The following is a 16,155-nucleotide window of genomic DNA, read 5'->3' as shown; positions in this document are numbered from 1 at the left end:
GTATTGAGGGCCTGTCGTGTGGATGGTGATGTGGGGGGATGCAGATTATGATTCAGAAGATTAGCAGAGGGACTACAATCCAGAGTAGTACAACCCCACTTGGACAGGGTTTGCTGTTCAAGTTTCCATACTATATTGCAGTAGTCAGTATCCGTTTTCACCAAATCTCAATCCATATCTGGAGGAAATCTCCAAACATCACTTTTAGCTAAAACTGCAATGCAGTGGTTAGGAAAGACCTTTTCCACCAAAAGAAGAAATATAGAGATGCAATTGAGAGAGAGAGAAAGAGAAAGAGAGAAGAGAGAGAGAGAGAGAGAGAGAGAGAGAGAGAGAGAGAGAGAGAGAGAGCATTATATGATGCACCATAGATTTAAATCTCATTTCTCAGAGAAAGAGAAAAAGATGAGTTGCTAGGGAAGAGTGGTACAGTTATAACCACTAGAATATAGAGGATGAGTCACTATGGTAGTCTGGTAACGCCGCATGTGGCGCATTCTGTATGCGAGTTTATCCTTCCATATTCATTTCCGGAAGTGTATAATTTTTGTAATCCTAATCTGAATGTTGTGACAGATTAAGAGAGCGTGGGTGGACAGAGTGGAATCACGCCCACAGCGCATGAGAGATCAAGAGAGAGAGAGAGAGAGAGAGAGAGAGAGGGAGGGAGGGGGGATAGAGAACACACCGGAAGAGGTGGCAGAGGATGCAGGAGATAGGGAGGGAGGGAGGGAGTGAGGGAGGGAGGGAGGACATGACCTTTAATCCCTTTTACATTTGAGCCCATTGCTTTTCCCAAGAAATATATGATATATTCATCACCACCTTATCAGTACATATCTGTTCACAATCACTCTGGGTAACAACTGTGCTGAATAAAACTCAATATTAATTTTGGAGTGTCTTTACGCTGTCTTTTTATCTGTATTTGACCAGTCGTCATTCTCAGACTGATTGCGTGTATTCACTGTATGAGGGGATTACACTGGATACTTCATGTTGAATGGGGGAGGTACAAGCTACAAGCTTAACATGAGTGTAGCAGATAGATAGATAGATAGATAGATAGATAGATAGATAGATAGATAGATAGATAGATAGAGTAGGTCAAAGTTTAAAAGGTTAATGCTTATGTATAATATTGCCGGGGTACCGCTGCAGTAAACTAGCCTTCTCCAAACATTTTATTTTAGGTATTTCATCTTGGCAATACAACCACCAGGGGCAGCACTGAGCCACTCTAATGGATGGGCTTGTTGTGAAAAAGTAGCTCTTCACTTGCCAAATTTCTGAGCTGATATTAATTGTATATTTTAATCTAATTTGTTTTATTGTAATCCCTTTTTTTTCATTCTCAAGAACAATAATGGCAGCTTGGATTGATTAGTTTAAGAGTAGCTTATGAATTGAGAAATGATAGGGAAATAGCAGCATACAGTACTGTAAAGTTACCTGTTTGGCATCTTACTTTCTTCTCAGATCAGTCTGAGAGGGTGTTTGTAAACAGAGCGGTACAGGCAGGGCAGTGTGCTGCTGAAACCACCAACCTCACTATACTAGAACTACATTCATGAGGGCAGTCACTCAGCTAAACTCTGCTCATACAAGCAAAAACTACATTAGATTTGAGCTGCGGTGCTTACACAAAAAGTCTGCAGAGAGACACTGAAGGAGGTTGGGTGCACCGCGCACACAAGAAGCAGACTTTTCTTAGCTTTTAAGTAGTAATTTATTGACATTAACAAGCCTGTTTGTGTGTGCGCACAAAATGTTTTTATTTTTTTGAAAGCGAAAAAACGATCTTTTTTGTGTTGTTTATCACAAGTGGTGGGTCAGCCAGTTGGCTGTTTCACCGATTGTGGCTTTGACGGACAAATCTGAATCACTCCTTTGGAATCCGACCATCATCTCGTGGTGATTCCGGCTGCTTCTCTCTACGTAATTCTCCAGCTCACTGAGTAACTGGATCACCCCAACGGAAACTAGGCAACCTGTGTGTCCCTGTGTACACACACACACACACACACACACACACACACACACACACACACACACACACACACACACACACACACACACACACACACACACACACACACACACACTCACACACACACACACACACACACACACACTTATACAGTATGTGTGTTTTTGTTACCCATGTGCTATATTTTCCGACCATGTGGTTTTGACCAGCATTGTTCAATTCTCTATTTGAGTCACAATCATCTATTCTCTCTCTGCCTCTCTATCTCTTTCTCTGTCTCTCTGTCTCTTTATTTCACACAGTGCCCTCCATAAGTACTGGAAAGAGGAAGCATTTTGACTTATTTTGGCTCTATGCTCCAACAGTTTGGATTTGAAATCAAACATTACTATGGGGTCAAAGTAGAGATTCTCAGCTTTAATTCAATGTTTTTTTTCAGATTGAGTTCACCATCACTATTTCAGGGCTCCAAAAGTATTGGAAAAAATGTAAAAAAAAATAAAATAAAAAAAAGTACTCATGTTTAGTATTTGGTCGACAATCCTTTGCATGCAATAACTGCCTGAAGTCTGCGACCCATTGACCCCACCAGACGCTGGGTATATTCTCTGGTGATGTTCTGCCAGGCCTGTACTGCAGTGATCTTCAGTTGTTGTTTGTTTTGAGGTCTTTTTGCAAGGAAATGAAATACATGTTCAATTGGATTTAAATATGAAGATTGACTTTGCCAGTCAAGATCTTTAAGCTTTTTGGCCCTGAAAAATGTCCTAGCTGCTATGGCAGTATGTTTGGGGTCATTGTCTTACTGTATGATGAAGCACCATCCAATGAATTTGGAGCCATTTGCTTGTACTCAAGCAGACAAGATGTTTCTTTACACTTCAGAATACATTCTGCTGCTGCTGTCAGCAGTAACATCATCAATTGAGACAAGTTAGCCAGTTCTTGTGGCAGCTATACATGCCCAAACCATAACACCTCCTCCACCATGTTTATTTATACATGCCCAAACCATAACACCTCCTCCACCATGTTTCACAGATGAGGTGGTATGCTGTAAATATGAGGTGGTATGCTGCAGATCCTTTTTTCTCCAAACCTTCCACTTGCAATCACTCTGGTACATGATAATATTTGTCTTATTTGTCCACAAGACCGTTTTCCAGACCTATGCAGGCTTTGTAGGTACCTTTTTAGCAAACTGTAACCTGACCATCCTTTTTGAGAAAAACCTGTGGTTGGACCATGCAGTGAAGCCTCTGTAACTCGGCTGGTGACGTATTCTGCGGATGGTAGTCTCTGACACGTTCACGCCTACCTCCTGGAGAGTGTTCCTGATCTGTGGAACAGTTGTTTTTTGTTTTTTTTATACCTTGTACCTTGATTACTTTTTCTTATGATGACTGATGTATAGATGATTCACTTACTTAAACAAATGTATTTGTTTTAAGTCGCTTTGGATAAAGGCGTCTGCTAAATGCCATAAATGTAAATGTAATGCTATTTGCAGTATTCAAAACTCTATTATAAATATGACGGTTGAGATGGTCAACTTCGCTACATTTTGGCACTTATTTCCTCTTGCAAATTGGAGCCCATAGTGTCTCTGCAGTAGCGAGCCAATGGTCATCATTAGTAGCGAGCCAATGGTCATCAGATCTTGGTAATGTAGGTAGTTACTATGATCCTTGGCCTCAGAAAGAGAACAGCATGGACTGAGTATGGTGACCAACTCTGGGTGTGTGTGTGTGTGTGTGTGTGTGTGTGTGTGTGTGTGTGAGACCGAGTGGGCAGTGCCAGGGTAGCAGCAGGTACAAGGCATTGTGAAGAACTGAGGTGCAATAGTGGGTACCCACCCACCTAGCGGCCATGCCAACGACAGCTGCTCCCACAAAGGGAGAGCTGCTGATTCAGACGACTTTAACATATGCGTGCGCATGTGCATGTGCTTGTGTGCGCGCGGGTGTGTGCGTGTGTGTTGTATGTGAGAAGAAATATGTAAATGTATGTGAGCTTTAAAACCTTAAAACTATTAAAACTAATAATAATAATCACGTTGGTGGCTACATTGAGGTAACGACTTCAGTTATGGTAACATAGTTTAAAACATGTCTATAAAACTAGTTCGCTTTGCGCAAGAACAAAGGTTGTGGGATGTAATGTCTAAGTAAATATAAGGACAGTATTTAATACAAATGTCCCTTTGAGCATGCCCGCATTGGGAAGAGCCAAAGATGGCAGCCTTGGCATATTTGAGTTCTGTTGCTGTAAGCATGAGAAGAAAGTTGCGCTGTTGAGTATAATGATATATTATACATATGCAGAATCTGTCAAATATCGTCAAACCTATTTCAATCAAGGATTTAGATAAGAAGAACAGTGAGTTAGCTGAAGTATGAGGTTTGATGTTAATTATGTGAAAAGTCCTGCTGTAAGTGCACTTGGTTAGCACTTAAAAACCATCTGGGTCAAAATAAGGAACCATCCCTCTATGGCTATTTTCTTGACAACTAACCGTGGGGCGGGTATTTCTGACAACTAACCGTGGGGCGGGTATTTCTGACAACTAACCGTGGGGCGGGTATTTCTGACAACTAACTGTGGGGCGGGTATTTCTGACAACTAACCGTGGGGCGGGTATTTCTGACAACTAACCGTGGGGCGGGTATTTCTGACAACTAACCGTGGGGCGGGTATTTCTTGCAACGTTACCAGCATTACAGATTATATTGACTAGGTGGTGTTGGAAATGGAGCAGGGATTTTAACCAGAGTTATTTTAAGGATTTGCTCACCTGTGAAATTATGGCATCGAAAAAAACTTTAGCTAATAGGCCTGCTACACCACGGGTGTGACATCCACGTCCGTGAGACGACCGTGAGAAGGAATTTATAGATTTGTATAAAATGCTTTTATGATCTTAGAACAACTGTCTTAATCGATAACCAAAATCTAAGAACGTATTACTCCCACAATATATATCGTTTAGGTTTTTGTCATACAAGACACAACTGACAGCTGTGTTGTCTGTACCCAGGTTGCTGGAGAAGCGTCAGGCCAATGGCGAGACCATCGAGCTGTCTGCGGAGGGCCGTCCTGAGCTGGTGGAGGAGAAAGAGCTACCTGTCGTGGACTGCACCTGCTGCGGCCTGCCCCGGCGGTACATCATCGCAATCCTCTCCGGTCTGGGCTTCTGCATCTCCTTCGGCATTCGCTGCAATCTGGGCGTGGCCATCGTCAGCATGGTCAATGACCACACCGTCTATAAGGGAAACAAGGAGGTGCTCGTGGTGAGTGGGCAAACATGGCAGATAAACAACAGTTCTCTCTCTCTCTATGTCTCTCTCTCTATGTCTCTCTCTCTCTCTCTCTCTCTGTATGTCTCTCTCTCTCTCTCTCTCTCTCTCTCTGTCTCTCTCTCTCTCTCTCTCTAACTCTCTCTCTCTCTATGTCTCTCTCTCTCTCTCTCTAACTCTCTTTCTCTCTCTCTCTCTAACTCTTTCTCTCTCTCTCTCTCTCTCTCTAACTCTCTCTCTCTCTATGTCTCTCTCTCTCTCTCTCTCTCTCTCTCTCTCTCTCTCTAGGCGGCACAGTTCAGCTGGGACCCTGAGACAGTTGGAATGATCCATGGCTCCTTTTTCTGGGGCTACATTGTCACACAGATTCCGGGTGGCTTTATATGTCAAAAATTTGCTGCCAACAGGTGAGCACCTCGGATACCTTTTGTTCCTCTACGTATGAACATGTGGTAACATTTTCTATGAGGCACACACACACAAAATAAGTGCATTTATAGTGCATAACAGCTGCTATAAGCTCATAATTAGTTATACCATCATTATAATACCATGGCCAAAGTGCATAATGCCTCATAATCCTACACTGTTTAATAAGTCACAGGTACAGGTAATGTCACAGGTGAGCATGTTTAAAAAGTCACAGGTACAGGTAATATTATGCATTATAACACAGATGAACTTTACAAATCTACTCATTATGACACATATATAAACCCATGTCACATTATTTATAGTGTATTTTAACACTGATCTGATGTCTGGGTCGTTTCCTTAAATGTCCAATGATGACTTCAGCCGTCATTTTAGAGCAACTCCACTGAAGAAATGGATGTTGACCCAGAGGTTGAACACACTGAGGCTTCAGCCCTGGTGCTAAAATCCACACAAAAACGGCGGAGAGATAACAGATCACATCAGTTAACTACAGAAGTTAGGCTGACGAACATACAGTACCTAAAAGGATGATGACACAGACATTATGATTATGGTAGTGTGAAGGTGCCCAGCATAGCCTGTATGTGCTATAATACTGAGACACTCATTGATGGCATCATTAATACCACTTTATAACACAAAAAAAACGACTAAAACCACTTAGATTGTGTTATTTCCCAAGGAGCTCTCAATCGCTTTTGTTGGTTGATATGAAAGCTTGTTTGTTTGCCTCTGACCATGTCTCTTTTTCAGAGTGTTTGGCTTCGCCATCGTGGCCACATCCACCCTGAACATGCTGATTCCAGCTGCTGCCCGCTGCCACTACAGCTGTGTCATACTAGTCAGGATATGCCAGGGCCTTGTTGAGGTACTTTGTGTGTGTGTGCGTGCGTGCGTGCGTGCGTGCGTGCGTGCGTGCGTGCGTGCGTGCGTGCGTGCGTGCGTGCGTGCGTGCGTGCGTGTGTGTGTGTGTATGTGCATGCGTATGTTGGTTATAATGTGTGTTTAGCTTTTACTGAATATCACCACTTCTTTACATCTGCAGGGCGTATCATACCCTGCGTGCCACGGGATCTGGGCCAAATGGGCCCCACCCCTAGAGAGAAGTCGATTGGCCACAACAGCTTTTTGTGGTGAGATATTTAAACAAATGGTTTTGAACATCCTCTCGCTCCCCCATCCCTCTTTATCTCTTTCACACCACAAACGTATGCAATACAACATTATCTACATTATCTACATTATCACATTATCACTTTATCTACATTATCTACAATGGTCTTATAACATGAGAAGATATGCAGACACAATGGAGGTGCATTGGTGAGACATGTTTGCTTCACAACCCTTGATACCTGAAGCTCTCAGAGATAAGGTCTAGGCTTTAGCTCAAGCGATGATTACATTCTTGTGCCATGCAGATGTCCCAGGATCAAACCCAGTTGGTCACCTGGTCCAGTGACCCAGATGGGTCTCTGTGAAAGAGGAAGAGGGAGTGTAGTGTAACCAAGGTGCTTCTGTGAATTACCTTGGCCCCATCCCATAACATCCCCTTGTCCAGGCCTCTTCTTTGATAACGATAACATCCTATATCAGTCATTTTTTACGTGTGTTCAGGTCAAAGGGACTAGGGGGTTGTTAGCCTGGTGGATCTGCCTGCGTTCTGTTTCACATATTATTATTATTATTATATTTGTATTTGTTTTGTATTTGGTCCAAGGAGTGAAACTATTGTTGGTGTTGCCTAATGTTGTTATTTTCCTGCATCCGCCGTTTTTGCACTGTAATGCATAGAACCTTTACATGGTAAGGCAAAGGAGCTTGCAAATTGGCGAGATGGTAAAAAGCTGTCGGCCACACCCTGTCATGCATTTCCATGCTAATGAATACCTTCTATTAATGTAGCGTTGTGGTGGCATAAAGGTTGGACAATGCACTTGAATCCAAATGCATTTGAAACTCAAAACTTGAAAGTCATTAATCATTGTTCCCTCCTTTCGTCCCAGGTTCCTATGCAGGGGCGGTGGTGGCCATGCCCCTAGCTGGAGTTCTGGTTCAGTATACAGGGTGGTCTTCAGTCTTCTATGTGTATGGTTAGTAACAACATTCTTACTATACTGACTTCCCTTTTGTATGACCATAATGTGGCACCAGGTACCTAAAAGTACCCCAAACAACAACTAAATAGTCACAAAGTACCACAAACAACCCCAAAACTGTTGAGCTGAAAAAAATCCTCCTTAACCCTGGATTGTGCATGACCTCTGTAAAAAATGTACCCTGGTTATAGGCCTGTGTGGCACATAGGCGACTATTGCCTCTGTAACCATACTATAACACCAAGCAGTTAGCATTTATGTCCTTTTTTCTTTTGCCTCACTTTTGTCTACTCACTCTTTTTTCACTCCACCTCAACTCACCTCAACTCCCTACCTTTATTTCCCTCTCCTATCACATCAATTGTCTTTTCCTCCACTTACCTCTCTCACTCTCCCCCTCTTTATCGATCTCCCTTTCTCTCCTTCTCCGACCTCTCTCACTCTCTACCCCCCACGTCTATCTTCATCTCACCTCTCTCTCTCTGTCCCCTACTCCATCCTCTCCCTCCCTTCCTACCCCAACTCTACCTCCATCTCTCACTTTTCCCTATGTCCTGTCCTCCCCCTCCCCTACCTTAAACTCTTTCTCCACATACCTCTCCCTCTCTTCCTACCCCTACCTCTCCATCCATCTCCATCTCTCACTTTTCCCTATGTCCTGTCCTCTCTCCTTCATCTCCCACATCTCCTGCTTTCGCCTCTCCCTCTCTTTACCTCTCCCCTTCTTACCTCTGTCTCAATCTTTCACCGCTCTGTCCCATCCTCCTCCCCCTCCCTCCCTCCGTCTCCCACCTCACCCTCTGACCCATCCTCCTCCCGCTCCCTCCCTCCTCTCCCACCTCACCCTCTGTCCCATCCTCCTCCCCCTCCCTCCCTCCGTCTCCCACCTCACCCTCTGTCCCATCCTCCTCCCCCTCCCTCCCTCCGTCTCCCACCTCACCCTCTGTCCCATCCTCCTCCCCCTCCCTCCTCTCCCACCTCACCCTCTGTCCTATCCTCCTACCGCTCCCTCCCTCCGTCTCCCACCTCACCCTCTGTCCCATCCTCTTCCCCCTCCCTCCCTCCTCTCCCACCTCACCCTCTGTCCCATCCTCCTCCCCCTCCCTCCCTCCTCTCCCACCTCACCCTCTGTCCCATCCTCCTACCCCTCCCTCCCTCCGTCTCCCACCTCACCCTCTGTCCCATCCTCCTACCGCTCCCTCCCTCCTCCCCCACCTCACCCTCTGTCCCATCCTCCTACCGCTCCCTCCGTCTCCCACCTCACCCTCTGTCCCATCCTCCTACCGCTCCCTCCCTCCGTCTCCCACCTCACCCTCTGTCCCATCCTCCTACCGCTCCCTCCCCTCCCACCTCACCCTCTGTCCCATCCTCCTACCCCTCCCTCCCTCCGTCTCCCACCTCACCCTCTGTCCCATCCTCCTACCCCTCCCTCCCTCCGTCTCCCACCTCACCCTCTGTCCCATCCTCCTACCCCTCCCTCCCTCCTCTCCCACCTCACCCTCTGTCCCATCCTCCTCCCCCTCCCTCCCTCCGTCTCCCACCTCACCCTCTGACCCATCCTCCTCCCCCTCCCTCCCTCCGTCTCCCACCTCACCCTCTGTCCCATCCTCCTCCCCCTCCCTCCCTCCGTCTCCCACCTCACCCTCTGTCCCATCCTCCTACCCCTCCCTCCTCTCCCACCTCACCCTCTGTCCCATCCTTCTCCCCCTCCCTCCCTCCGTCTCCCACCTCACCCTCTGACCCATCCTCCTCCCCCTCCCTCCCTCCGTCTCCCACCTCACCCTCTGTCCCATCCTCCTCCCCCTCCCTCCCTCCGTCTCCCACCTCACCCTCTGTCCCATCCTCCTACCCCCCCCTCCCTCCGTCTCCCAGGCTCTTTTGGGATATTCTGGTACCTCTTCTGGATCTTGGTCTCATACGAGAGCCCAGCAGCTCACCCCACCATCACTGCTGAGGAGAGGAAGTACATCGAAGACGCCATCGGAGAGTCGACACACTTTGTCAATCCGAACATGGTACGCTCGATACCTCAGGTCTTACACATACATACACATACAACTGATGCCACGCACACGCTGCAAACACCTAATCTGTAACACTTACAAATACCCTTTCATAGGGTTGGGCACATATTAGCGAATATTGTTCTATTACATAAAGTAGTCTGTAAAAGTGCATGCTGCTTTTTGCCGAGAAAAGCAAATCTAGTGGCAAAAGCATATGCGCTGCAGATCAGTCATATTTCAGTAATGAACAATATCATTGCATATCTTCTAAAGGAATATAGTGAATAAGAACATTTGGATATTGCCCAACCCTACTCACACACACACACACACACACACACACACACACACACACACACACACACACACACACCCGCTGTCCATCAAACACCTTATCTATCTCTTACTCTTGCTTAGTAACACAGACACTCCCACATACACACACACACACACACCTCATTCTAAACATGACATCCTCCTGTGGAACTATTGGTGGCTGGGTTTCTAGGTCCTGATCTTGCTTCCCCAGAATCCTCACAAGCTTCCCCACTATCATTTTGCCTGCCACTTTTTGCTGTGTGAGTGTTGTGACCCCAACCATCTCACATTCCTCCCGGTTGCAGAAATTCAAAACCCCGTGGAAGCAGTTCTTCACCTCGATGCCAGTGTACGCCATCATCGTAGCCAACTTCTGCAGGAGCTGGACCTTCTATCTGCTGCTCATCAGCCAGCCAGCCTACTTTGAGGAGGTGTTTGGTTTTGAGATCAGCAAGGTGAGACAGACAGTTTAAGGGGGGCAACCCGGGATTCAAACAAGGATGAAAGGATGAAAGGATTGACCATCCATGAGATTAACATGATAGTTTTAACCATGTTTTGAAGCTATACAGTGATTGTTTACAATTACATCGTTTACAAACAATGGAGTAAAACAAGCTTATATTTTGGGTTCTGATGGGATAAGACAGTTGAACATTTATGAAGCATTAACAAGTTATGTTCTTCAAGAATCAATGACTATATATCATTAGTCTAAGAGTAAAAAAAAAGATGTACCAATCACAGATTCCACCTTTAAGTGTTTTTTTTTCTTCTTTACTATGTGTTTTGCTATGATTGGCTCGGTCTTTATTGCAAATGATACAACAATAGATTACATTGATCAAATGAAAACATAAAGCCATGAGTGTTGCAATGGATTGCATTTCCCTCTCTGTCTCTTACTCTCTCTCCCTCTCTTCCCTCCCTCTTTCTTCCCTGTCTCTTTGTGTCACCTCCTCTACTCTCCCTCTCTCTCTCAGGTGGGGTTAGTGTCAGCCCTGCCCCATCTGGTGATGACCATCATTGTGCCCATCGGGGGCCAGCTGGCAGACTACCTGAGAACACACAACCTGATGACCACCACCAATGTCAGGAAGCTCATGAACTGTGGAGGTGAGAGGATTGAGAGAGATGGGTGGGGAATTAAGGGGTGGAGAGGAGGGAGGGCAGGGTGGGAGAGGCAACAAGGAGAGGAGGGAGAGGAAAGAAACAGCAAAGATAGAGGGAGGTAGTGCAGAGAGGGAAGGGGGGGGGGCAGAATGACAAAGTGTAACTAGGAGGAGGGCAGGAGAAGGGTAGATAAAGAGAGGAGGAGTGGACAGGATATGGAAGGGCAGAGAGGAGAGGAAGGAGGAAGAGGAGAGAAAGGGAGTGGAGAGGAGTGGAGTAGTAAAACGTAGTACCTTGGATGTATGAATAAATAAATCAATGAGTATCTTATATACTCAAAAAAACAAAAAAAAGAGAGAAAAAGATGAGTTGATAGGGAAGAGAGGTAGAGTTATAACCACGAGAATATAGAGGATTCTGTATACAAGTTTATCCCTCCATTTCCATTTCCGGAAGTGTATTCAGTGCATACGTTGATACATTAAAGGTGTTCTTATCATTTCACATTATACCCCTACACCACATCAGCAACAACCAATTCATGTGCAATCAGGAAGTGCATAAAAGGCCCCTCACAGTATATGTGTGTGTGTGTCAGTCAGTCAATGACGACAATGTGTGTGTGTGTGTGTGTGTGTGTGTGTGTGTGTGTGTGTGTGTGTGTGTGTTGGGGGGGACCCCACGTGTGTGAAAATACAGTTTGCAGCAGCTTGTTTAAAAGGGCAGCATGTGTGTGTGTGACATGACAGTGTGTGGCTGTAGCACGCATTGTCGGCATGTTCCGGTTTGGTGCACTAGCCTGGCCCCAGCCTAGTCTGGTCCCCATCGCAGCAGCTGGGACTGCATTAAGCGTACGCATCACTTAACCCTCCCTGTTAATGAACTTAGTCACACAGAACACGAGACAGGTAACACTCAGTACCAAAACCATGGCTGTTCAACCTGACTGAATCTCACCCACAAACCATGTCAGAGGGGGGAAACTTAAAGGGATGTTCTACTGTTTATAACTTACTGTACCAGTAATGTACCCTGTTACTGTACCCTGTTGTGATGTTACGTCTTCAGATATTGCACGTACAGTGCCCTCCATAAGTATTGGAAAGAGGAAGCATTTCTTCTTTTAGCTTTTTATAATCTGTGATTGTTTGAGTGCTGTGATTGAGTATTTTCTACTCTTTTTTTAGGGTTCGGAATGGAGGCCACTCTACTGCTTGTGGTGGGATTCTCTCACACAAAAGTCATGGCCATTTCCTTTTTGGTTCTTGCTGTGGGTTTCAGTGGATTTGCTATCTCAGGTATGAATGTATCTTCAAAGATATTTACTTCCACTTCAATCGAATCAGCTATCAAGTGGTAGGGCAAAACAACTTTCCTCCAGGGCTCAAAGAGAGCAGATTCTGTAAACCAGGGATGGGCAACTCAAGTCCTTGGAGAGTGTGCACACCTGGTTTCTGAGCTTTAAATGACACAATGATTTGAAGGAAAGAACAAAAGACACAGAAACAATAACCCCCCCAAGACAAGAGTTGCACAGCCTTGCCATCATGTTTTATTGATGACATGAATCCAAAAGTGCATTCTTTCAACACTAGGAGCTTGTGGAAGCTTGTGCTTTCAGACCTTAGAACTTTGCGGTACAGATTTTGATTGGGCCGAGTCTGATTTTGATTGGACCGAGTCTGCCTTCTTCAGAGTTTCAAAGAGAACACAAGTTCACATTTGTAACATTTCAATTCACCTCACACAGGTTTTGGATTATGGTAAAGCAACAGCAAGTAATTACAGTATTGTACATGATTACCTCAGCTGAATTTCATTGTTATTTGTGATGTGCCAATTCAATTCAAGATAATGGAGCAAGTATTTGTGTCTGTCAATCAAAGGCTCCGCTCCCAAATGTCCATCTACAAAAAAGCGACCCTTGATTGCTTTGAATCTATCAAAAGGCAACCAATGAGAAAGCAGTCTGCTACTTAAAGCCAGGCAGACACTGTGCGATTTTGCCACGAGCTACACTCTCACAACAACATTTACATACCGTCATCTCCATTAAAACTCCATTGAAAGTGTAATTTAGTCCAGGAGTAGGCTTAATCTGTATGTGTCTTGTGTTTTCCTCTGGTCCCAGGGTTCAATGTGAATCACCTGGACATTGCCCCCCGCTATGCCAGTATTCTGATGGGCATCTCTAATGGCGTGGGCACCTTGTCAGGCATGGTGTGCCCCCTCATAGTGGGGGCCATGACCAAACACAAGGTACAAGCACACTCAAGGCTCAGGCCTACTGAACCCACATTGCAGCACTTAATTTAATGGTATATAAACATATCATTTTCTCATAGTCAAACACATTTGCATTGTAAATGGTTGTAGGCACTGTTAAAAAAAACACGTAGGTTTAGCTAACCTTAAAGCTTCAAGAAGTCAGAATTATAAGGTGCAACATCTGTGCATGTGTGCGCATGTGTGTGTGTGTGTGTGTGTGTGTGTGTGTGTGTGTGTGTGCAGGGGGGGGGCACTAACAGATTTTAAGGTTGATAAAAAAAAACATGAAAATGACACCTAATCTAAACCATCATGTCTGTGCATTTGACAAGACAGACATTATGGGTTAGACTAGGTGTCGTTTTCAAGACTAATCTCTCTGTACTGGTATTCATTTTCTCAACCTCCTCTCTCTCACTCAGACACGTGATGAATGGAAGTATGTTTTCCTCATAGCCTCCGTCGTTCACTATGGGGGAGTGATTTTCTATGGTATGTCTTCTATGTTATGTGTTTTAATGAATGACTTTCCCATGTGATGTCAATTAGCCTAAAGTTGAGGAGTCTTGTGTGAATTGTACTGTATGCACATTTGTAATTTTATAAACAAATATCATGTCTGAGTGGTTTCTATACCACATAACTTCTACTGTATGTATGACAGTACATTACATACATTACCTGTAAAATACTTTGTATTGTGTTTATCCAATGTAGATATTAATGAAATTGTTACAGTACACTCAAATCATACACACTGACTGTCGTTGGACAAAAGTATTCATTGTCAAATGTGTCGAACATTCAATTCTTAACTCAATTAATCTTAATCTCAACTCGCTTAATGTGTGAATAGGACTATAGAATCTGGATTAGCGATAATCATATTTGAATCCAGCGTGAATGAATTGCACTTGAATCCAGTTTGACTTCCAGTATATGAATTATCCTATGAATTACTACCAATGTGAATCTAGTGTGATTCTTATAAACCCTATACAAATCACATGTGAATATGGTGTGACACAAAATCTATTGTGATTCACAACATTCATATGTGAATCTGATGAGAACAGAAACTTAAAACAGGATGCCGTTTTGCTCTCCCAGGACTCTTTGCGTCGGGGGAGAAGCAGCCGTGGGCGGACCAGGAGGACACCAGCGTCGAGAAGTGCGGCATCATCGACGAAGACGAACTGGCAAACGAGACAGAGGAAATGTACCGCACAGGCGGAGGTGGGCAGTACGGGGCTATAAGCCAGCCAGTTGCCGGCCCCAATGGAGGGGGGGGGACCGGAGGTGGGGGAGCCGGCTGGGTGTCAGACTGGGATAAGACGGAGGAGTACGTTCAGCCTCCTGGACGCAACAATTATCTGTACGAGGGAGAGAGGGAGCTGACTTAGACAGGGAGAGGAGATAGGTGAAAGGTCAATTGATAAAGGGGAGATTTTTGGTTATAAGAGTTAGAAAGCGTTGAGGGGAAGATAGGCATTGTTTATGAATTGTGCATCTTTGTGTGTGTGTGTGTGTGTGTGTGTGTGCGCGCATGTGCGTGCGTGCGTGCGTGTAGATGAGAGGGGTGGTTAATGTGTGTATATTGTGTAGAGGAACCTGAACTTATATATCCCATCATTCCCCCTGCTCCTGAGCCCTTTGTGATTGGTCGGGAGTGGTGTGTCACGGGAACTAAATCAATGTTGTGGATGTTGAACTGAAACTCTTTTTGGCCGCTGATTCGAGAGTCAAGTGGCATTTTTACATGTACCTTACTTTCAAATGTAAGCCTCCATGAGCTGATGGCTTTATGGGAGGGTCTGGACATCCAATCTAATGGACCTGTGTATTTTTGAGAAGCTTGTCATTTAAAAGCATGGGTGGGATGACAGAAAGCAGGGCTTATTATGTGCTTTAAAGCATTGCTAATGGCCTGTGAGCCGCGCGCATCAATCCAATGATTTCCAGCGTCAACAAAGCGTGCTTGGCGTCCAAGAGAATCTGTCACTTCTTACTCTACGCTGAATCCTGAGTCAGACAACCCTGTCAGAAAGGAGGTAAATGGTGCTCAAGAATCATGTCATTACCGTATGTATTAGTATTTTAGGTGTTTCGCCAAAATCGCTGAAAGCATTTAATATAAAACGTTGATATATGTACTGTTTCATTCTGTGTCAGGCTTTCCTTTACCTCATGAAACTATCCTTTTCAAGTGTGTGTGTGTGTGTGTGTGTGTGGCTGGCTAAAGCTCACCTGGGGAAGACTTAACTAGGTCATATCCAGGTAGGCCTATGGGTTAGGAAGCACAAATCATCCCATTCCGTTGGCTGTATTGTGAGCCCTATTTACCAACATTTATTTATTCATTATCATTATTCATTACGATCACAACAGTGGTGACTGATGGTTTAGCTGTTGTGACTCTCCCTTTGGTATACAATCCCATCGGAGAGAGACAGAACATTCTGATGGATACAGTGGTGTGTGACAGTCAAGTAAATGTACAGATGTGAGCATGCGATAACCTGGGGGGAAAAAATTCTGCTGTCTGTTTATGCCTTTATGTGTCTCTGTGAGTGTGTCTGTCCACATACTCTCTCTCTCTCTCTCTCGCTCGCTTTGCTGTTTTAATG

General features: G+C 44.9%; 1 protein-coding gene across 1 annotated transcript in view; it reads left to right on the top strand.

Annotated features, from left to right (window-relative positions):
- Positions 1 to 14,931, top strand: part of slc17a7a (solute carrier family 17 member 7a) — a gene marked incomplete at both ends in the record, with an annotated part of 22,720 nt that extends 7,789 nt beyond the window's left edge. Inside the window, 12 exons of the mRNA XM_083677470.1 lie at positions 5,028 to 5,280; positions 5,575 to 5,693; positions 6,478 to 6,592; positions 6,770 to 6,857; positions 7,731 to 7,817; positions 9,696 to 9,838; positions 10,453 to 10,602; positions 11,131 to 11,263; positions 12,448 to 12,558; positions 13,392 to 13,519; positions 13,951 to 14,020; positions 14,639 to 14,931. Of these exons, the coding sequence (XP_083533596.1) occupies positions 5,028 to 5,280; positions 5,575 to 5,693; positions 6,478 to 6,592; positions 6,770 to 6,857; positions 7,731 to 7,817; positions 9,696 to 9,838; positions 10,453 to 10,602; positions 11,131 to 11,263; positions 12,448 to 12,558; positions 13,392 to 13,519; positions 13,951 to 14,020; positions 14,639 to 14,931 (1,690 nt within the window). The remainder of the gene's footprint in view (positions 1 to 5,027; positions 5,281 to 5,574; positions 5,694 to 6,477; positions 6,593 to 6,769; positions 6,858 to 7,730; positions 7,818 to 9,695; positions 9,839 to 10,452; positions 10,603 to 11,130; positions 11,264 to 12,447; positions 12,559 to 13,391; positions 13,520 to 13,950; positions 14,021 to 14,638) is intronic.
- Positions 14,932 to 16,155: the final 1,224 nt, after the last annotated feature.

This window comes from Argentina silus (genome assembly GCF_951799395.1).
Source record: "Argentina silus genome assembly, chromosome: 9".
NCBI classification, from domain to species: Eukaryota; Metazoa; Chordata; class Actinopteri; order Argentiniformes; family Argentinidae; genus Argentina; species Argentina silus.
The sequence above is the reverse complement of the archived record's forward strand: the minus strand, read 5'-3'. Positions and strand labels throughout refer to the sequence as shown.